Genomic DNA, 24,356 nt, shown 5'->3' on the forward strand with positions numbered 1-24,356 from the left:
TCGAATTAGCAAGTCCCATTCTAATTGACTGCATTGTTGTGAAATATTCCACATAAACATCAACTGAAGACTTTTGGTGAATAAATTCTTTACCAACTAATTTAGTCAAGAACTAATGTTACAGTTTTCAATGGGTGTTGTTAATTGTTATCTGTTTATATGTTAAGAAAACAAATAATAATGGGAATATGATTATAGAAACTGAGCTTGTTACAATGATTTTACAACATGTTCGTTGGTAAATATGTATGACATGCAATATCTATACTTTTGATGTTGTTCAAACCTTGTTAAGTTAGTAACATGACTATTGTCATGTTGTAAACAGCAAAAAAGGGCAAAAGGTCAGGACAAAGAGCTAATTATAGTTTCTTATCTATTTATCATAAGCTAACTCAGTGCAAAGAAAACTACAATTACAAGCATAAATACATATAGAAGGGTTTTACAGTTCACATAGTGTATTGATGATCTAGTTGTGCTCTAAAATCTCACGGGAAATCGTATATATCACCAGTTTAATGAACTGTTTCAATTAATCGAAATGTTTGAAAATTGATTGTAATTTTATTAAACTGGTGATAAAGATTTCACATGCCCACCACTGGAAAATATTTTGTTATGGATTTTCACCCACCCTACACTCAACTAGATCCTTTAGCTCTAAAGTATGACCTTTGGACAGCAACACCTGGCTGTTTACTCATGGGAAATCGTATATATACCCAGTTTAATCAAATTACAATCAATCTTCAAATATTTTGGTTAATTGAAACATTATTGTAATTTAATAATGTTAAAAGTTTTCCATAATTACAATATTTTTATAAATTAAATCTGATTTAAAACATAGAATGACTGAAATATTACATTTACTTCAAATTATTTCTTATGATTTTAGGTTGATGTTCTTTTAAAAGGTATTTGGAAAAAAAAGTAATTGCACATTTTGTCCAAAAGTATCAAATAACTGACCACATAATAAATATCAGTACTATTTAGTGAATTACTTTTTTTATTTTTACTGAAGTAGACAATTATTTAAATGGTATTTTATAAATAAAAACCTGTTATATTCATATACATGTTTGTATGCTGCATCATATTTTTCATAATTTGGCATTACATTTTCGCGGAAATAATGTTACATTTCTGCATAAGAACCTTTGTCTCTTTAATACTATTTAAGGCTGTTTAACATGTACATCTTGAAATAATCATGCAAATAAAAAAACATATCAAAATTTGACATGATGCTCATCTAGTGAAGGGTGACTCAAAGGTACTAATTAACGGTGGCCACAGGTGTAAAAAGAACTTCAGATAATCAAAACTTTTTCACAACTCATACATGATTTATGAAGAAAGAATGATGTCTATATTAGGGGATGTTTTTGTGAAGTTAACCACCTTTAAAAATTAATAGAACTGTTTCCCAGATGGTGTCCCCTTCAGCTTCAGCAATTTTTCTCCATAACCTGGCTGCCCGAATAATATTTTTGTTCCTCAAATTTCTCTCAAATATTTATTTTTAGCGATCATAGGGTCGCTTATGATATTGACCAGAGAACCAGATTACTTTTCTCCCAAGATCACACAAGAAATTAATATGCTGGGGATGGTTCGACTGTCAACATGTGATCAAACATTCGGATGAAGCAAGTCATCAGATAGTGCGAACTTATTATACGGACTTCTAAATGAAATGAAATATGCAAAATTTCTCCTGCATGCTGGTTTTGATAAACTATGAATTTTATGGTTATTTTTAATCCTTTGTTTTTCATGTTTCACTCCTTTCCATTGACTATAGTCTGTGCCTAGAAACTTGATCACGGATGCTTGTGAGTGCTACTGTAAAATATGATATCAGCTTAACGAAGAAAGATTTCATGTGATGCCTAGGTCAATTTCAGCCACTGTCGTGGCTTCGTTGACAAAATTGCGCTCATGTCAAGATGAACCTTTTTTTACTTCAACTACAAAGTTTCATGATTATTAGTTGAAAAATATATAAGTTATAGCAAATTTAGTGTTGCATGACTCGCATGTCCAATGGTGGAAGGAAATAAGGCCCCTCTAAAATGTTTTTTTTTTTTTCTTATGCAATATTTTTGTGATTTTTTACATTGTTTGCATCATATTATGTGTATTTGATGCAATGAAGTTCAATTTACTCAAGTTCCAGCTGCTTTAAGGCCAAAAATTGTGTTTTTATACATGCGGCCATGGTATAGGGGTACACATATGAAAACTAATTTTATGATGCTGACAATGACTGTAATTGATCAACTTCAAACATAAAGTGGTCTGCACATGTCAAATGTACATTGAAAACAATAGGAAGTGGTTTCAAAGCTTAAACTGTCACTCCAGATCAATTTAAACCAGACCTGTACAGAGTTTGTTCAAATGCAATTGTGTCCAATATTCAGTTAGCCTTTATTTGGGTTTTGAATGATAAAAAATCTGAAACAAATGTAAAATAATGTAAGGTTTTAAGCTTATCAGGTACATAAGCAGACAGTCAGCTGTCTTTTTCCAGTTTTTCTACAAAAAATGTCTTTTTTGCTCTAAAATTAGGTGTTTCTGAGACATCAGAAGGTATATACATGTAATGACTTAAGCTAGATGCATGAATATCAATGGAATGAATATACGAGGTTTTTTTTTTTTTTTTTACATTATTTATATTGTTTACTAGCAAATGCAAAAGATTGAGACCAATAAAACACATATCTGTGATTTTACAGATCCTAAGACAAGGCTGTGAAACCCCCCGATTGTGCCGTATTTCATTAACTGGGTTCATAAAAATTACACTAAATTGTCAGATTTCTGCCTGAACCTTGTTCATAAAGTATGTTTTTTGTTGATTTGATGTTCCTAGTGTCTAGTTAGAGGAGAAAAACTCAAACCTGTACAATATTTTCCACATTGGTCTGTATTTCATACCTAGCACCCTAGCTAAAGCGCAGTTTCAATGGAAAATCCTATAGAAACCATATTTTTTATTTAAATTTCAGAAAATAGAGAATAAAGGGCCAAAATCTTCATATTTCATGTAGATTTTCTGAATTCTTGAAAGTGAAAATCAAATAACCCCCAGCAAATACTAGCAAATAAAATCTCTGATACCGAGGCAACCCCCTTATTAGGCACGAGACCACAATTAATTTTCAAGTGCATTTCAATATACACATTTAAGCAGATTTAAAAAATTCCACTGGCGCAAAATGAATAAAACTTCTCTAGCCTAAAGATATTTTACAAACAAGATTTAATATATAAATTGTAGAAAATTTTACCATCATTTTCTGAAATTACGTTATACATATGACCTGGAGATGGGGTAAACATGACAAATGAACTGAGTTAAAGGTCCTAAATTTTAACCTTATTCCACTGAACCAAATCACAACTTTTAATTAGAATTGATTAATAAAAAAAACATCCTATGTAATTTTGACCTATTTTCTACCAATTAGAGGCAAAACTTCAGCAAATAAGTTTCCAGTTAAAATATGAAAACATGTGGAAGGTATCTACTTCCTAGTTTTTCAATGATTTTAAGGATAGTTTTAATGATTTTTAAATAAATTACTGATGTTAGAAAGCAGCTGATATTGTGAAGATGGATCCTGTGGACGCACGATGTTTTAACTTTTCCAAGTGTCCAGGACGCATGTACACGCCTTATTGAGAACCCTAAGCCATTTGTGATTTCCAATGCAGATTTTTATTGCTAAAGATTCTATGATTTTAAAATCTAAATTAGTTTTTCTGTCACATGGTAAATCTGCCCTTACATACACAGCTAGTCCACCGCCATGTGCAGTTCTGTCTTTTCTCCAGCAGTGGAACCCATCCACTGTGAACTGAGCATTAGTGAACAAATCATCTATTTTAGTTTCAATTGTAATTGGAATCAAGGTAACAGAAACTTTATTCAATTACAACTTAAAGAATTTTTAAATGATACATTAAAACTATAATAGACAGAATGAACATTCAATTAATGAAACGATCCTTATCATAAGTCCTACCAAAGTGTTCCTTGGGTCAAAATTGTTGGACAGCTCATTGTTAGAGTTATTGCCCTTGAAAGACAAAAAATAAACAGGTGAGCAATTCAGGCTTCTGGGAGCATCTTGTTAAGTCTATTCTCTGCTGTATTTTGATAAGCAACAAGAGGCTCCCAGGAGCCTGAATCGCTCACCTAGTTGAATTTTATCTTTCAAGGGCAATAAATTTAACAAAAAGTTGTCCAATAATTTTGACTCAAAAAGTCTTTGGTAGGACTTTTCACTACTAGAAAAAGTTTCTTCCTATCATAGTTTTCAAGATATTGTTTGAAAACTGTAAAAAAAAAAAAACAAACAAACAAACAAACAAAATAACTGGTCTATTTTTCCCCTTTCAAGGGCAATAATTCATGAGGAGTCGTCTGACAACTTTAATGCCTGCAGACTTTTGTAGTCCAAAAAATAAGGATCATTTCAGCTATTAAAAGAATTTGGCTAAACCTAACGGTTTTGGAGATATATGCCAAAAACTACTGTCTGACCTCTGTGTTCTATTTTTAGTAACGGTGGCCATGTTTTTCAACGAATCAAAAATCCCCACATCTGTTCTATGCAGGATATCATACCCCAAGGAACATTTGTACAAATTTTTGTTTCAGTTGGTAAAGTGGTGCCAGAGGAGATTTTTTTCAGAAATAACATCAAAAATAGCAAAAACTGTTGAAAAGGGCAATAACTCTGACATGGCTTAATGGATTAAAATGAAAATTTGGCCGCAGATAGATCTCATGCTAAACAGTTTTACCATAATTTTGCTAAACCTAACTGTTTTGGAGATATATGCAAAAAATTACTGTCTAACCCCTATGTTCTAATTTTAGTCACAGCAGCCATGTTTTTCGACGGATCAAAAATCCCAACATCAGTTTTATGCAGGATACCCCAAGGAACATTAAAAAAATAAAAGAGAATTAAAAAAATATAGTGTGATATTCAACCATCCTGTCACTAATAAAAAAACAGGTTAATCATTTAAATGTGATTTAAAAAAAATATTGAAATGCACAATAGTCTGCCCTGAAGATAGGAGCCAGGACAAAGCCTCCAAAGTCAAATGAATAATGTTAAAATCGTTATAGTTGGGGGGACTTTGCCCCTTGCATCATGATACGCTCTGATTACACTGTTGTCTTGTTAGCCCAGTTAAGAAGGGGTGTGCAGATTTCTACTGCAGAATTATTTAGACAAATACTGTCAATTTAACATGTCAAAATTGTGTTGAACACATGTAAACAATTATAAAATTATACATGATAGTTTGTTAAATATTTACCTCCCTTATAATTTTCAAATTTTCTATATTTTCAGCAGTACAGTATATTTGTAATAGTTCTTGAAAATGCTTTTCCTTTAAAAGAGTGATAATTTTGGAAATTTTGTAGCAGCAGTCTTCAACATTTGTTCTATTTCCTAAAACACTATAACCCATGGTATGCAGTAAATGTAAAGGCTGACTTCTTCATAATGATTACAACGACATTGTGTTATCTTAAATGTTAATTTTATTTATTTCAAAATGAGTAAGAGAGGGAAATTATTGAAAAAATCTTCAAATACAAATTGTGGAAACTAAGACAAATTGAAAATCTACATTGCAAATAGTGCCCTTTCCTTCAATGACACCCTGCCCATTTCAGTTCCTAGCTGGAGCAACCTTGGAGGATAAAATAATGAAGTTTTTGTAAAGGGCTATTTTGAAATGTTTATCAACATAAGGTTAAGGAAATCTTGTTAGTATTCAAATTGAAATCAAAATACTTTATGTCTGTAGCCATTGAAATTCTGACTTCCATTTGTAGTTTAATGTTAATTATTATTGAAGTTTTTTTGAGAGGGTTGGTCTGATGTAGTATTTCTAATCTCTACATTTTGAAACTGTTCCATTCTTTCTCTATCTTTGAAACGCTTAAATTTTACCATAAAGCTAGGAAAACAATATGCTTTAACTTGGAATCTGAATATTCTGACCTACCATAAAAGTAAGATAATAAATCAAAAATCAATTGATCAAGATATGAGTAGAATGGCAGAAAAAGTGAAAAGGAACAAAAGGGACAATCTTTTACTCTCCATCATCCTTTACTTTGTGAATCTTTTTTAAAAGTTGCATAAAAATGTGAAATGAACTCTGTCCAGATAGTGGTCTTATTATTACTTTGTGATAATAGCAACTTTTTCTGTGTGTTTATAACAGAAAGAAGAAGTCAGAAGATAAATTAAATGGACGAGTACATATAAAATGGGCAGTTAGTAAAGACCAAACAAAAAGACTTTATGATGAACTTGGTGTGGAAAATATTTCTGATGAAAGCAATGATAGTTGTTATGCCTTAGAATTAACTCCAACTGTAGCTGTCAACAAAGATAAACCAGTACCACCAGGAGTAAGTAAAGATTAACTTTCCCACACTTGAACTTTGCTTTCCAACCATAACAAATTCTTTCAAAATAACCTATTTTCAACTATTCTACTTGTTGAAGGGAAAGTGGAGCAAAATGAACAACTTTCCCACACTTAAATTGCCCAGGTTGACAAGAAAGTGGAATCCTAGAACACTGTCTGAAAGGATGATTAACTTACTATATTCCCTGAAGCAAGCTAGTGTATTATTATACTGAATGAAACAAATTACCTATTTTCATTAAGAATTGCAAAATAAACATTTTCATCAATCAAATACACATAAAGAATTAAACTGAAAGAAAAATGCACTACACAATATGAAAATGTTACAGTATAAACTGAACAACCAAACAAGGCATTCAGATTCTGTAAGATGTAAACATTAGCTTAGGGGGGGGATCTTAAACTGAGATAGGTATACATATATATTTTACATGTAAACTGGCAAAACTAAAACTTTGGATTTAAGTTTGATTATTAGTATGTTACTCAGCAAAATTATATTTTCTTTTACAGCTTTTTGTATTTGACAGTAATAAAATTTTAAACATTACTGTACATGTACATGTATTTATTTGAAAAAAAAAAGAATATAAATACATAATAATGTTATTTGAATTTATGGAATAATTTTTCAGGCACCTAGAGTATTACTGCCCAGTCAGAAGTCAAACCTTAACCAGAGCTATACATCAGATGATGTTGATTTAATATCACTTAGCTCTACACCGAATCTTAAAAAAGTACAACATTACTTCACCAATGAGGACAGTAGTGATATTGAAGATGATATTTATAAATATGGTAAGTCAATAGCCATAAAATATAGATCTAGTGATACTATAAATATAAATATGACAAGATTTTCATGTGAAAATTAGGCATGTAAAACAGCCTTATTTTCATTCATAAATAGTAAGATAAATTTTCAAAAACAACAGAAGTCAGCGAGTGTGTCTGTTTTAAGTAGTAAAGGAAATAATAATTGTGGATATCAAGTTCTGTGTATGTTAGGTTATTATTACAATATAGGACATATTCAGAAATAGCTGCATTGTTATCAGTTAATATTCTATAGCCTTATTCACAAGTTTTTTTGGTTGTAACTAGTAGATAAGTTCAAAGAGCACAGAGTGAAAAGTGTTTACATGTATCAAGAAGAAGATATTTCTATGGTAGTTTTTTCCTTAACAGTAGTACATTGCTGTAGTATATAAGATTTACATATCTACATTGACATGTTTTCTCCTCTTCTAAAAGTGTTTGTTTTCAAAATTTTCATTTTAGATTATTTCACAGAGCTTTCTGATGAAGTCATCTTGAATATCTTTAAATGGCTGCCTCGTTTTTCCCTTGCTAAATGTGCGTGTGTTTGTCAGCGGTGGAGTAGGCTGATGTAAGTCAATTTTGTAAACAGGAACAATAAAACCTTTTAAAAATTACCTATTTTACCACTAACCCAGACATCTTGAAACTTTTTGACACATTACTGGACATTCCGACCAACAGCTTGGAAGTTTTTGTTGGGCCGAAAACAAATCTGCCGATAAATGTGTTCATATTTTCAACTTGGATTGCCCACCATACTTGAGGAATGATATATTTATTTACCTTAAAGATGGTCACACCTGTTCAAACCATCGAATTTGATGGGTGAAAGAAAACACCTGTGGCCAATCATAACCATTGTTACATATAGCTTTTGAGAAGAAGCGGAAGATACCTGAGTAGAGGTTCTTGTCACAACTGTTGTACTGAATATGTAATTTCTTACTCGAATAAAGTTTCCATAAACTTATCAACCATGAAACTAAATTTATTGTTACAGAGCAGAATTAAACAGTATATTGTTGGACCTTATCCTGGATAAATAATTAACCTGACATTTGGTCTGACACAATCATGGAATTTTACTAAACCTTCCAAAATAGTGCTGGTCTGGATCGTCGGGTCAGCAGTTTTTGAGAAGTCTGCTAACCTTACCAACCCTAATTTTTTATGCCTATCCTAAAGTCTTTTTTTGCCATTTTAAAGTCTGAATGTGTCTCCAAAAGAATCCAGTCAAACACTTTAGAACAAAATTTAAAAATGGCTACCTACCAATCCTAGTTTTAAAAAAAAAACTTGTAAGCAGTATTTTTTTCTTTGCCTGACATTGCTATTTGTGAATGATGACAGAGATATACAGAAAGTAACACTATATCCTATGAAAGCCTTAGGTCGTGTTCAATTTTGTTGATGTGATTTGTAGTTCTACATTTTGCATGTCCCCTATCTGTATGCATACATTTAATGTGACCCCAATAAATCATCCATCTTTAAATTTGTACAGAGATATATCATTGTTTTTATTTTCATCAGCTAAAACTTGAGAATATATAATGGGAATATTTTGATTTTTGTTGTGTACAATTTATAGTTTTGATAGACTGGTTGTGCACTTTGTGAATGGTTAATCCATATCATGCAATTATTTCCTGTTACTTGGACACTTGTGTGTGAACTTTTATCAGCCAAAACTTTGGATCCATTTTTTGGAAGTAAACCAAGGTCAACCACAATTTAGACAATTGAAAATCAAAAGGAGAAGTTCAACTAAAGACAAGAAGAACACAAGTAAATATATCATGGAAACTTTGCAGAATCAAAATCTATCATATTAGGAGCATTTGTAATAGTAGCAACACACATAGTTCATGAAACTTTTTAAGAGTTTTCCCCCTACATGCATGTGAAAATTATGACTGAAACGGTTTAAAAAGCCTATAATGAAATCATATTTCCCAAAAAAACCAAAAAAAATACAGTGGAAGAACACCCCCTACTACTAGGAGAAAACTTTCTGTTCTCCTCATTGTAGGACTGATGATCATCTCTGGAAGAGAATTGATCTGTCAAACAGAACACTACAACCTGGAGTTTTAGGACTAGTACTACAGAGAGGTGTTCATATATTGAGATTAGCCAAAACTGAGGTAAAGAAGTAAAAAGATTTAGGGAGAGCATTAACTACCTGTATGATAAACAAAAGAACATCAATGTATCACATAATATACCGGTGACTGTGTTGAAATAAAATGTGGTATACATGTTTAATTTGAAAGCTCATTTAGCATGTGTCTACATTTTCATATTGTGGAAAAATACATTTGGTCAAATTTGAAGTTTTGAGTAATAAAGATGAAGGATATTATATATAAAGTTGCATAACATATTATATATATATAACAAATGACCTCAAGTTTAGTAAATTGATGTTTTCATAAAAACATTTCTTCATTGTTAGCTGCTCAATTGATCAAAACTTTGTGAGAAAAAAATTATTAGGCTTTAAAAATGGTCTAGGTTCTCAGGCACTGCTGCAACCCTGAAAACACTTCCACATCAGTCACAGGACCACGTTTGGCTTTGTCAGTGTCGCAATTTGTGATTTTTTATTTGATCTGGCAACAAAAATAACCAGTTGGTGACTCTCTTGGATCTTAGGTTTTTTTTTAAGTGTCCTGATAACCTAGATATTTATTTTGTATGTCATTATCATTGGATAATCCATGCTTTCTTTTCTCTTAGGTTGAAGGACCAGTTTTTATCTCATCTCCAAGGACATTTAATTTCACAAGGTATATTATGTTTGTTAAAAAATTTTTACTGCTGTCTGTAAATGTCTGTCTTTAAGCCACAGAACAAAGAAATAGAAATTTTAAACAGGAGAATGTGTTATTGACTGACGTCATGCTTTATCAGTCTTCAGCTAAATAGAACATGTGTCAAAAGGTTCAACAACTTACGGATTTTGTTCAATGTTGTTGTAATAAATGAATTTTTTAAGGCCATTTTGGGAAAGATAGAGTTGACATTTTATTGCATCAGTTCCGATAAATTCTTTGGCATCACCATAGTTTTAATTGTTTCTTTCATTGTAGATTAAGTAAAGTACAGTATCTGGACTTCAGCATGGCCTCAATAACAGCTGATGTTTTAAATGATGTTCTGTCTGTCTGCCACCATCTTAAGAAACTCAGTTTAGAACATTGTCCTTTAAGTGACCAAGTCTGTTTGTAAGTGGTACTTTCAGAGCCCTTTAATTGATAACAAGAAGTCTTTGTAGATTTATATCCGTTGGTTGAAAAGCTAGAGGTATATAATCATCATGCTGTCTGTCTCTTCGTCTCTCCCCAGTTTTAATCCTCAACTCCTATATTGTTAAATAGAATTTGATGAAACTTTCATACATTCTTTATTTCATGATGCCATTGTGCACCATATGAACAATAGGAACAACTTTTGGGGTTTCCAGATGCAAAGTATTTCATGAACAATTCAGTGTTCATTCCAGAAAATTGCAAAAGGGGGCCAATATGGCAGTATGATAAGTGGTCATTTTAAGATAACAGGAGAGATTCAACCAAGAAATAAGTTAACCTCAGGTTTATATATACTTGATAGTTTGATTTTAGGTGATAGGTAACAGAGATACATACACTCCAAATGAATAAAAAGAAAAACAAGTATATGTTGGTATTTTTATTATGGCATTGTGTTGATTCAAATTGTAATTCAAATTGATGTTGCAATACCACTTAGAATCTTTCTGTTCTTATCGGGATTGTTTCCAACCCGACCAAGGCCCAGGCCCACAGACAATGAACAATTTCATCTTCACTCGAAATTAGGTTTGCTGGCCATGCCTGTTTGTTTTCAGTCAGTTGGCTCAACTGAAATTTACTGGGTCCCATCAATAGGATCAGGGGAAACCACCATCCCTGTTTGTTTTCAGTCAGTTGGCTCAACTGAAATTTACTGGGTCCCATCAATAGGATCAGGGGAAACCATCGTGTCCCCAGCACACTGCCTGCAGTTTCACAAAATCTTTTTTTGACCTGAGAAAAGTTTTAACTTTCGTTTCTTATGTTTACAGCAAAATGGTCAAGGCCATTGACACTTTTAAATGGCAGATACATGACCAGATGCAGAACCCCAAAAAAAATCCAGAAATTCAGATATCAACCTACGGAATACTGTGCGCCCGCTGTTCCCACATGCCACACCTTTGGTGCGCCATGCATAAAATATTCGTGCCAAGGGCAGGGTTTGGAATGAACACTTCCAATTTCCAAACAACAACTCTTCTTTTGCCACTGAATGGAATCTGATGAACCTTTCAAACATTCTTCATGTTATGTTGCCATTTTGTATCTGCTATTTTGTTTTTCTGTCTGAATAGCTTTTCAGGTTTCCTGATGCAAAACATCGATTTTGTCATCAGGCAACCAATGAGAATCACATTCTAATCCTAATTCTAATTCTAATCGCACATTCTGTTTCACATTTTGCCATTTTGCACCTCTTTTTTGTGTTTCCATCTGAAAGACTTTTTGCCTATCTAGGGAAAGGTGTGAGGATATCAACAAAGTTTTTCTACTTTTAATTGTTGTGCATTTTATGCTCCTGATTTTAGTAGGTTGGTGATATGGGTGTCCATCATTCCATCCATACTTCCTTTCTTCTGTTACACAAAGGGGGTACCCATATCTTATCCAATACTCCTCCTACACAACTGAATGGAATTTAATGGAACTTTCAGATTCCCCTTGTGCATCTCCCATTTTAGGTTTTGATCCATATTAATTAGGAAATCAAAATATGTACATGTATGTTGCCAAATGGGAAGGGGAGGGATATCAAGTTAGTTTGTGTTGATCACAGTACTTCTATTGTATGTAAAAGTATGGATATTGAGAGTATTAAACTGAATTTTTTTTATCTTAAGCAGTGTAGTTCAATAAATGTAAATTTTTGCCTGCCTCAGGTTAGTAGTTCTTTTGCTTAGCAATGTGTTTGATTAGATATGACTGTAAATTCTGTCTGTAAATATCTTTCAGCAATATATCTCAGAACAAAGAATTAGAAGTATTAAACATGAGTATGTGTCAAGGAATTACAGTCAATGGGCTGATGCCAATCTGTACCAACTGTTCAAGGTAGAGTATGATTACCTCCCTTTTATTAGTCATCTGATAACTGCAAAAAAATGGAACAATCAATATTTTATGATCAAGTGCTATTCATTATTCAAAATTCTTTATTTATATTAGCTCAAAAGAATTTCCCTCTTCATTGTTTTATTTCCAATAAAAAGCTTACTTGCATAATATATATATGAAGACTTGACCATTTTGGTCCAGCTTTGTTTTGTATCACCATACCCTGTATAAGAACACATTTTCCAAAATGTATGCTGTTAACAAAATCAATTTCTCTTTCTTACTAATAGGGTTAATTGCTTCAAGAATTACAGTAACACATTGTCAAATTTACATTCCAGTTCATCTGGGAGGAAAGTAAACAATACAGCTTTGTTTATTTTTAAAATCTAAATGTAACATAGCATAACCCTTTTGATGATTATATATTCAGCCTGGAATCACTGAACATAGCTTGGACTGGTTTGCACAGACATGCAGTAGTTTACCTGTCTCTCTGCTTACCACAATCACTACAGAAACTTAATATCAGTGGCTGTCGTGAAAATATTACAGACGAAGGTAAGAATTATTCACTCCTACTTACAAACTAGTTTAAACTGCATTTACCTTCCTTGTATGTCAGTGTCTTTACAATCCACAATTTATTTTTGTAACAAATCTTTCTATGCATGTTTAACACTAAAAATCTAGACAGGCTTAATTAAATTTGAAATAACTGTAAGAGTCTTAATCATTTGCAAACAGGGATTGGAGTTTGTCAAGAAAAACATCAGAAGATCAATATTTCCTTTATGCAATGCTTTGTCTACAGGTTAAATGAGGGTTTATCATCTGTCTATTCAGATCATTTTTGCATTATTCTCTAGTTTTTTTTGGTTTTTTTTGCAGAAATTCTCCAGTTAGTGAAAAGGTGCCATAGATTACATGAACTTGATTTGAGTGACTCTACAGTTTTGACATGTACTAGTATTCACTATTTAGCACAGCATCTAAAGAGACTGGAATATATAGCATTAAGTAGATGTTATAGAATAGCTCCTACCACCATTCCGTAAGTATTATCATCAGAATAATGTTGCTTACCTCTTTTTAATACAAAGAAAAAGGTGACTGGAAATGCCTTCTTTGAAGATTTTTTTTATGAAATTCTCTTTACATTATCATGTGCATATTTACTGGTGGTATCAAAATTTCAAAGCTGACTGATTAAATGAAAATTTCAAAATCATCTTAGGAAACTTACAAATTTGGTATGAATTGTTTTCTGATGTTTTTTTTTTTAAACTACAGTTTTGTTGGACTGCAAATCATTTCCAGTAAAAAGTAATTATGTCCAGAAACACCCTTGAAGAATTATACCATTTTGGAATTGTTTTCCAGTCAACAGTACTTCCATTAACTAGGGACCAGTAAAACACCATTTGGTTCAGTGGCAATAGAAATTACAAATATTCAGTAAAAAAAATGAAAGTTTCTTTTAGATTGTATAATTGTTTTTACAGACACCAAAATTGTAATAATGCCTTGTGTTCTGTACAATTTATTATAATATAAGTTATTCCTTTCAGGGAATTACAGAGTATTGGTTCACTGAATGTGGTAGATGTCTTTGGAATGTTAAGGAACACAGCTTTACAAGAGTTACGCCACTCAATGACAGTAGATATAAATAAATTCCCATTTTCAAGCATTGCCAGACCTACAACTGGAATCAGAAGGACCAGTATATGGGGGATACCAGCCAGGGATAATATATTATAATGATGATTGCGATCTTCCCAAAAGCCACCTGTGAATGGAAACATATGTGGAAAAGTTTTGAGAGTGTAAACTCTGGTTTGAAGATCATACTCATTTGCTGGGCAATGTTTATTTAAACAAAAAGACCATTATGAATTTAATGGAAGATTATCGATAAAGCCAATAAAAACTGGGAATAAAAAAAAAATATTGGGAACTGGATGGTAATTGTAGTATCTGTGAGTGTGAATGTGTTGAATTCATTGGATGTGTTTTGTTGATTTATACACATGTAATATATTAAAAATGTGATGTTATGTGAATTTTGTAGTATAATATTATGAATGATAGTTATTCAGTATTGAGGTACAACTGTTGTACTTTTATATTTATATTTTGCCAGTTTAATACTTGTTATGTATCTAAGATTGTTATTAAGATGAGAATTTTTGATATTAAATGTATAAGGAATTTAGCTGATTTACACCTAGAATTATCAGTTTTTATTGTGGTGCTAGCTGTACAACATATAAATATACATCTCCACACTCTTTTATAACCAAGAAATGATATTAATCTTGTATTCAGATATTTGACACTCCAAGAAATTAAGGTGATGAATTAATATCTGTTTTTACTGAAAAAAGGTTTGGACCCATTGATTAGGAAGGCTTGGGATATTGAGAGTGTTCTTCTAGATCGAGAGTAAAAACTGCCTTTTAAGATTTGAGACATTCACCATAAACTTATAAAAAAAGAACTATCTTAGATATGTATTTCTTTTTTAAAAAGATGAATGTTAATCTTGATTAAAAATTTGATGTCTTTTTTTATCTGCTTTAACCTAAATGCTTTAAAATCAAAACTTAAAAATTAAGGTAGATTTTTCCTTCTTAAATATACTTTCAGAAAGCTGTAATAGAATTTTTAAAAAATCAAAAAAATATATATATTTCAGTGCGGGATTTTAACATTTCAATTCTTTTTTTTTTAATGTATATTTACTTCTAATTTTGCCAATTTCTGCTTTGTTTGTAGACCTCATAAAATCATGTCTGTTTAAGCAAAAAGGAATTGTGTTATGTACATGACAAAAGTTATATGATAGCCTAGTCATGCCAATTTATATGACCAGTTGAATTTTTTTATGAGTAATTATGGTTAATATTCTGATAATATAAATCATGCTTATATGTGTGGTATGGGGTTATTAAGTTATGTCTATTATATAACCAATGCTATGTGTCATGACTTTTTCATTGTTTAAGTATTGTACTGTTGTTAAAGTGGATTACTATATTTTCACACTGAACAACCTCATTTCTTTTTTAATTTTGGTGCTCTTTTAGTAATACAATATTTTTTTTTGTTCAAATGTGTTTTACACATTCATAAACACAATAAGTGTGGAATAATTAGACCATAGTGCTTTTTTTATGTTTATATATTTCATGGTTTAGTTTTAATGGGAAAGTATTTTAATTTCTATGTTTTACTCTGTTTACTTTTATTTAACAACATATTCAGTTCTGTTAACTTGATTCTACTTGTTGAAAACAACTACCCAAATTTTGAAATTTTTGTTGTAAAAGATCGACAGATTAAATTTTTTCCCTTACTCAAAGAGTGGGTGGTATATTGAATTTGAAATCACCTTGTCCATCCTTCATTCAGACTATCCATCCAAATTTTGTCACAACTATCTTGGCTCTTAATGGATGAATTGATTTCAGATTTGGTATGTGGTTTAAATAAGATGGGGTAAAGGTTGTAAGTGATTCAGGGTGATGTCTATTATCAACTTCCTGTTTCCTAGGAATAGTAGAGAAAATTTTCATCACAAAAATTTCTGCTCCAAATGGATGGATTGATTTAGATTTGGTGTGACTTTATATAGAAGGGTCATTTTTTGTAATCTATTTTGGATGCTGACGGATATCAATTTTCTGTATACGTGGGGTATGCCTAGCGTTCAAGTGATGCAACTCCTTGTTGTCTTAATAGTCCAAAGTACTTAATTAACTTCTTCATCCAAATTTATAATTTATATAGTACATAATTAAATATTTATTGTAGTCTGTATCTATTAGATTTCATGTCTATTGTTACAAATTATAATATTATCAGGGGGTTAAAGGTATTTTCTTTGAAAATTTTAGACTGTTTTGAATACATTGTTGTCATGTTATATGGAATTGTTATTTTAAATTAATTATGTGAGTAAGGCAATGCAAACTTTCACTGGGATATGGTAATCTGGTGAACCAATCACAAAATTAAATAGTTAAATTTCTTGTAAAGAATCACAGGTAAAGCTCACATTGAACTGAATTATATAAAAAAAATATAAGACTTTTATATAACACAATATTAACATACATGTAGAATTTTTCAGTTATAACAAATAAGAGACTGATACTAAGAACCAGAGAATAGAACAAACATGGCCTAAACATAATGGTTCCTGACATTGAAGGTTTTTTTTTTAAAGATTGCCATAATAAATGGGTATATTATTATCTTCTGTGACCTTATACATGTTATTTATCTACATGATAAGTAGTAACTACTGACAAGCAGTTTAACTTAAGTGTCTGTCTTTAAATTATTATGTTAACTAACAAAATTTCATATCTAAAGTGTTCAAAAGGACCTGGGACGTTTTCACCAGGAATCTGACCACTAGTAGGACCAATTTAAAAAAAAAAAGAAAAATTTAATCAAAACGTTCATCAGAATCTGTTTTTAAAAAACTTACTGCTACTAAAAAGGCCTAAACAAATTGTTGTTTCTGGTCACCCTTTTTCAAACCCTCTACCCAAAAGTTTTGATTTGTAATTTGAAAACAAATTTATTGAAAAGCCTGCCGACTGTCTTTCAGAAAAAAGAAGAAGATAAAGCCAGATATTTTTTTTCTATCTCAGATAGAAAAATACTGGTTGTTTATATTTAGAATCCATTGTAAACACACATGTGAGTGTGCTCTTGGCCATGGACTAAGTTTATTACATGTTTAAACTTTGCAGAATGGGTTTTTATTTTTTTTTTTAATGTATTCTGAGTTTGGTGTCACACTTTTTTCATTTCGGAATTAAAAAAAGAAAAGAATAAAATAAAAAAAATTTAAATCCCTACTTACCAACCCTACAAAATGTGGTGCTCGGAAACACAGCTTTATTATTATTTTTGCATAGACACCCTTTTAAAATCCAAAGCCCAAAGTGTATTTAGTTTGCTACTTCGGGAAACATCAATATGGTGCATTATAATAAGAATTATTACTAATTTATGATAGTGTAGATAAAAGTATATTTTTATCACAGAGTTAGAAATAGTAGTCAGCCCGAGACTGGCTAATTATAGCAAAAAATTATATAGCCATATAGTAAATATATTGAAAAGTTGTATTCAGGACTGGCTAGAATTTGAGTGAGTTTCCTACCGTTTATCATCAAATTATGTAGGATTGTAGTCTTCACTCTATTAACAACTACTTCCTATGCTTTTGGAAGGGATTTATGGACCCATTCCCTTGATCATGTGACATATCTTACAAGCCCAATACATATATTTTATAGAGCTAGTAGGTGGAAAGACCAGTTTCAGAAGATATAGAAGCCATAGTACTAATTATAATGTTAAATTACATTGCACAATTTTTACAAGGGCTTTCACAAATGTTTGTTTGATAGTAGGCTTTATAACATATGATTCAAAGGTTCTTAGACTAAATAAGTCGTTCACCTTTTAAACTGGGCCACTGATCTGCATGTACTAGCTTTATATGGCAAGCAATCCCTTTTCACTGTAGACATAATTAGTTATACTGGACTTACTTTTTTGACAAAATTAATTGTCCTGAGAACCAAATAATCTGTCATGCATGGCCTTCTTACAGACTATTGTGACTCAGTATCATATGCAGATGTTTACTGTTGTAAATAAGTGTTGTTAATCCAGAAATCTTGTTAACATGGAGGGTGTTGTTATTGTATGAAAATGTTCTTCATAATATATCAAATGTAAAAGGTAGTTTTGTTGTTATTTATTGTATAACCCTCTTTACCTATGGAATTTTACAGTTTATATAACTGAAGGAATTTTGTAGTTTCTGTTCCATATTGAAGGTGTCTTAAGTCATAGTATTATTATATTAGAGCAATACAATGCCTTATATTTTTGTCCATTTTCAAGGCTTGTGTGTATCCATTGTTATTTTTTCACTCTACTGTTTCTTCCATCCTCAGTAACATTATTGTGAACACTATATAATCTTATCCCACAAATGCAACAAATACCCTATTGATTTTCTTGGTCACAGCTGAATGTAATACTAGCAAGAGAATGCTATGGTTTTGTGTTGACCTTCGCTATATGCCCATCTTTTGCTTAAAGTATTAATGTTGTCCTTTTACCTGTCTACTCACTGTATGATAACAACTCAAAAACACTATGACACTTTTAGAAAAGGACTATTAAATAATGGCATTGTGCATCTGCTACTTTGTTTTTTTTTTGTTTTTTGTTTTTTTTGTTTTTTTGTTATAGCTAACAAGATTTGTTCCTTGTATATCACTTAACATTTGCATAAATAAAAGGTGACAGGACATACACTGTATGCACACTACCCACCTCTTCAGTTTTGAAATACCTTAAACTGCAGGTGTTAGTGTTTAGATACTATGATAACGAGATTAATAACCGCCTCTGCTTGGTACAATTGACGCAGCTGTCGCAGGCCTGAATTACCATTAAAAGCTGATCTCAGTAATAGTAAAGACATTGATTGTCTTGGAAATGCCTGTTCAGTAATTCTTTGAACTAATGGATCACCTGAACTTGGCGATCACAATACTGGTATACCAGTACAAAATTTTATTCCAGTATTATTGTCCCAGTATTGTTGGAATTACAAAAAAAAAATTGTTAATTGCGTAACTACATATGGTTTGTTACTGTAATGTACCCATAAAGGGTCCATAATTGGTTTGAATAAAATATATATATATATATATGGTTTGTTAATATATATATAATGAGTTGAAGTTTAGTACTTCAATACACATTCTGATAATTGATAAATGATAACTACCTCAATTTAATACATTTTTTATTTAAAAAGATATCATCTTGTATTATATTTAACCTGAAGCACTATTCAAAATATAATTAGCACTATGAAATAACAATACATGTTTAATTACACATTTAAATGTTTATAGACGGCAATTGTCATCAGTGTCAGTTTTAAGTCTTCTATTGTCTTAGTTCTCATCTGCCCTCCCTGGTCCTGTAGAAGCTCCAGTGTGTTCTGGTTGTCACTGATTTTTTGTTGTAAGGACTTCTTGTCTAACTTCAAGATGTACTTCAGTGACTGTTGAACAGATAGTGTTGTTGCTGCAGCTGGGTCATCTGCAATGGTTTCTTCAGTCTCATCATTGTTAGTGCTTTTCTCTGCAGCAAGTCTCTTTCCGTACTGGTACTGTTTCACTCGACAGTCTTTTCCTTTTAACAGAATGGCCCGATGGCCCATCTTGTACAGCTCTCTTGGTGTCATATGTTGGTACGTGTTCTCGCCATAGGACACATGCCGCATCTTTAGCTTTTGTTGGATTCTTTATCTTTTGGGTATCCATGTCTTTCATAAACTGTTTTGCCCAGATTTACACTCTTAAGAATCCTTACGTATTTTGCTGAGAACAGACGCGGCACTGTATACTGTTAATTCTGTGTCAGTAAAGGGTTCAAATTTCTAAAATCCGCTAACAAGATCATTGTTGGTCAACAATTATGAAGTCTCAATATTCAATTAATTCAGACCCACCCCAAAATATGGATAATGATCCTCTTTCATCATACGTCATCTTACTTTGTGTGGGAGGTATGTAGTGACAGTGGTGTCCGTCCTTCCTTCTTACGTTGCCCAGAGGGGTACCATCTCTTATCCGTTACTCCTACACCACTGAGTATTTTTTTTAAACTCTCACAGAATCTTCATTATATATTCCCATTGTGCACTATATTTTAGATGTTGATTTAAATTAATTCTGGGATGAAAATGTGCATGTAATCAAGTTAGCGAGCATTTCTCACAGTATTTCTAGTTTGTATTTTGAAAAGAGTTTCATGTAACTGGTTTCTTTACAGACTCAAGCGGGATTTGGAACTATTCCCTTAATTCATAGAATATACTGAATCAGTCTGATTTGTATATGTGTACTTAAAGTTGAGGGTTACTCTGTGTTTTGCCTTTACATTTTCTACGTTTTATCCAAACAATTGTATTACGTAGGTTTGATGGTTGCCCCAGTTGACTTGAGATCAGTGAAATAAATAGCATGTTAAGGCTTTTGTCTTTTCTTTGATACATTTGTTAGTAAACAAGCCAAGCGCTAGTGATTTATTTAATTGCTTTTTATATCTTGCTCGGCCGACATTTATTAACATGATTGTAACATTTCTGTTCAAGGTAAATCAGCCTTCTCAGTTTTTCGTCTAAAAAAACTCGTAAATCCTTAGCAAGAATGCTTTGGAAAACGTGGAAGCTTTTCGGCTCGATCCCATATCAAAATCGTGTTTGCTGTAAAGTTTTGTTGTTCATTTTTATTTTTATTTTTTTTATCTCATAAACCTCTGTAATAATTCAAAAGAACATTTTGAAATTTTATTTTGCAGCTTCAGTTGGATGAGTTGACACATCTGTAAGCTTTGGGCTCATTGACTTTTTCTTTGCTTTTTTACACTTCCTTCAATTTTTCTTCATTAAGCTCGACAATAATTTGAAATCACACATGCAATTTTAATACTTTTTCCCCGCGCGTAAGCTTGTCTGCTTGGTGGCCCATCAACTTTTTGACATTTATCCTTTTTGTGTGGTTTGGTTCTTTTATATCTAAACAAAATCCACTGTAACATTTAATGGAAACAATTTGAAATTTAATACAAGGCTTTCTGTGTTGTGTGTAAGATTTTAAGCTTGGTCGCTCATCTGTTCCCTGTTTGTTGTAAGGTTGTTGTTTATATGGTCTTTGAATTCATTTATCAGAAGAAAAGTTTGAAAGTTTCTTCTTTGAAGAGAAGAATAAAAAAAATGAGGCATCCCCAGGCTGTGCATTAGAGTATGCCTTGCACAATATGATTTAAGGAGAAATAAGGATCACTTGTCTATGCATGCTATTCATTTTTCGTTCAGAGAGTTCATTAGACGAGTAGTCATTTCAGTCATTTGTATTTAAATGTTAATCGTTTCACCAAAATTATAGTTAATTGTACACAAGTAGACTTTTAACCATTGATCGTCTGTTACTACATCACGTATAGTCGTTACACCTTTTATTAATTCAAATTAAAATTCAATATTTTAAGATCCCCCTGTACGTTCCTGAATGGCAATGACATACGTGCTTAACATGTACTTCTTATATGGAAATAAAAACTTGTGCTTAACATGCAGTGTTAGTACCATCATGGAGAACGGCTTGCTATTGGTGGCGCGAGTTGTTCTTGTTAGGGCCAACATCGTGTACTTGATTAAACTCTTAAGTTATAACTACATTGTCATTAATCTTAAAACTTGTTCAGTTATTACAATAGTCAAACTCTTTTTTACCACGTTCCCATTGAACAAAAGTTGATATATTACGAACTGTGAAAAACATAGGAGCAAGTCAGGAAGTGTATTCTCATGTAAATGTTAGTTTTTATTTTACTGTTGACAAAAACAAAGAAACTTCTATTTCTCGCAACGAAAGCCAAGCACCGATTGACAAATTCAAAGTAATTAGCGCGAATTGTTTGTTAAATTTTATCACGAGAAATTACGCAACTCCATGTCATATCATAGAAATGAAGACCATCTCTGTGGACCTAGCTGTGGAAAAAAATCCGGTACATCAGAAATGCACAACGCATTTAATTTATCACACAAATCTTATTTTGCCTGAAACACTTAAGAGTTACGCAAAAATCATTAATTTGACCTTGATATCAAAGGTCACCAACCATGGTACGCGACACATCGTCTTGAGCTGATCTACCTTCATGCAAAATATCAAAAGAAAAAGTTACAGCCCAGTCACGAATATGCCATGCAAAAATCATTAATTTGACCTTGATATCAAAGTTAAAGGTTAAAGGTCACCAACTATGGTTCGCGACACAACATCTTGAGTAGACCTACTCTTGTGCACAATAACAAAAGGATACACCAAAGACAAAAAAGTTACAGCCCGGACACAAATTTGCATGCAAAAGTAATTCATTTGACCTTGAGATGAAGGTTCAAGGTCAAGGATCGTCAATCATGGTATGCGATACATCGTCTTGGGTTGATCTAGACCAATGCCAAATATAAAAAATCTACAACAAACTTACATCCCGGACACGATTTGTTACGAACGAATAGACTGAGATTTATTACTATTAGGATCCCGCCACTTTTTTGGCGGGACCCTGATAATGCAAATGGCCAAAAAATCAGTAAAAAATTACAAACGCGGTAATACTAAAAATTACAATTTGAACACTTTTTATACTGGATTTGTAGGATTGTCAGTCTCTAAACATCTGGCCACGCTGGCACGTGTAGGTTTCGGGTAGTGTCCATTATTGTCATCGTTTCCTGTTTTCACGTTCTGGCCAAGTATTTGGTGTTTGACACATTCGAATTGTCCCCCATTGTTCACGCTTCAATATTTTTGCCGATATTTAGTCATCTGCTGATGTGAACTACTATTTTCTTAGTGTTTAATTAAATCTAAGTTAAAGCAAACATGCTATATTTGATCAAAGAAAACTGTCACTAATTGCGATGGGAACAGAGGTATAAGAGAGACTAACCTATAATGACCCGGTCTGCTTTAAAAAAAACAAATGTCGATGACTCTAGAAGTACACACAGCATCGGTACTTCCCCAGAACTTTATTTTGAATGGAAATTGATTCATCGTGACAAAGATCTACATGTTACATGCACGTATAATTTTATTGACTTCTCGCTATTGTTCTTTTTTTTTAATTTTGAAGCAAACAGTATAACAAACTTGACTTTTTGTTTTCATTAGTTCCACTTCAGAGTCAGTTTGTCATTCTATTTGATATGTAAAAATATGAGGAAAAAGTCAATTGCTTTTGTACTTTTCAGAAACACGCAAAGTCCTAAATCAAACGAGGCTGTTTAAGTAAACACGAACTAAGTGATGTTGTTTGCATTATCTCCGAAATAAGGCTGTTTCCCCATCCTCCAAAGTCAGGGTTTTGAGTCCACCCTCGCTCCCTCAAACCCCTGACATCACTCATTCATATTTAGCGGGTATCGTCCAGCGCCATCTAGTGAGTTACCTAAATTTAACCCGGGTCCAAAATCCAATCAAATCACTCGTAATAGAAACTCTTCGATATAACTTACAAAACGGCTGCATACACATAACGTCATTTTTTTCGCTAAAGACTCTAAACAGAATCTACAGTTATCCTTTTTTCCGTCATTTGTGACATCTTACAACTATCAGTTACTCGTATCATTATTTACCTTTCCACAGACATTTTATGTCTAATCAATTTTCATTGGTGCTTCGCACCCGGAGAAGCAACCAATCGGAATTGGCTGGACGATACCCGCTAAATATGAATGAGTGATGTCAGGGTTTTGAGGGAGCGAGGATGAACTCAAAACCCTGACTTGGGAGGATGCTGTTTCCCCTGATGAAAGTTTTCTATTTTCCCCCCAAAAATGGCTCAATAATAATTCTAAATAAAATAAAATATTTCCCAATAGGGAGTCAAAGGGTAGGATATGTTCTTTCTATTCAAAATTACACTTATAAAATCTATTTGACTTATCTTTTTCTTGATATCATCTATACAATTAATCATTTGAACTACAAGTTCAGTATTTTGTACACTTTCTCCAAATTTCATAATTAATTTTCAAACAATGTGCATGTTTTACCAATTAAAAAGGAAGAGACAGTTTTGAAAAAAAAGGCCAACGATTTCACTGGTCAAGTGTGTGGATGTTTTGTTTAGTTTTGTTTTTGTTTGTTTTTATTTTTTGTTTTTGTTTTTGTTTTGTTTAGTTTTGTTTCCAGTTCCGAAATAGTACGGACTGTTGTTCAGCAGCTTGATTTCAACTCTGTCAAG

The 24,356-nt window shown here is 32.2% G+C and overlaps 2 protein-coding genes across 2 annotated transcripts in view; one reads left to right on the forward strand and one right to left on the reverse strand.

Annotated features, from left to right (window-relative positions):
* The window catches only part of LOC148629256 (holocytochrome c-type synthase-like), a 15,718-nt gene extending 15,411 nt beyond the window's left edge, over positions 1–307 (reverse strand). The window contains exon 1 of the mRNA XM_088547052.1: positions 287–307. The gene's annotated coding sequence lies outside the window, so the exon portion shown is untranslated. The remainder of the gene's footprint in view (positions 1–286) is intronic.
* Positions 1–18,244, forward strand: part of LOC148629257 (S-phase kinase-associated protein 2-like) — a 27,392-nt gene extending 9,148 nt beyond the window's left edge. The window contains exons 2-11 of the mRNA XM_088547019.1: positions 6,280–6,469; positions 7,128–7,293; positions 7,777–7,885; positions 9,350–9,464; positions 10,060–10,109; positions 10,413–10,547; positions 12,372–12,470; positions 12,907–13,034; positions 13,365–13,527; positions 14,045–18,244. Of these exons, the coding sequence (XP_088403145.1) occupies positions 6,280–6,469; positions 7,128–7,293; positions 7,777–7,885; positions 9,350–9,464; positions 10,060–10,109; positions 10,413–10,547; positions 12,372–12,470; positions 12,907–13,034; positions 13,365–13,527; positions 14,045–14,237 (1,348 nt within the window). The 3' untranslated portion in view covers positions 14,238–18,244. The remainder of the gene's footprint in view (positions 1–6,279; positions 6,470–7,127; positions 7,294–7,776; positions 7,886–9,349; positions 9,465–10,059; positions 10,110–10,412; positions 10,548–12,371; positions 12,471–12,906; positions 13,035–13,364; positions 13,528–14,044) is intronic.
* Positions 18,245–24,356: the final 6,112 nt, after the last annotated feature.

Source organism: Perna viridis, chromosome 1 (assembly GCF_037379345.1).
Source record: "Perna viridis isolate PV_CMFRI_1.1 ecotype Kerala chromosome 1, ASM3737934v1, whole genome shotgun sequence".
NCBI classification, from domain to species: domain Eukaryota; kingdom Metazoa; phylum Mollusca; class Bivalvia; order Mytilida; family Mytilidae; genus Perna; species Perna viridis.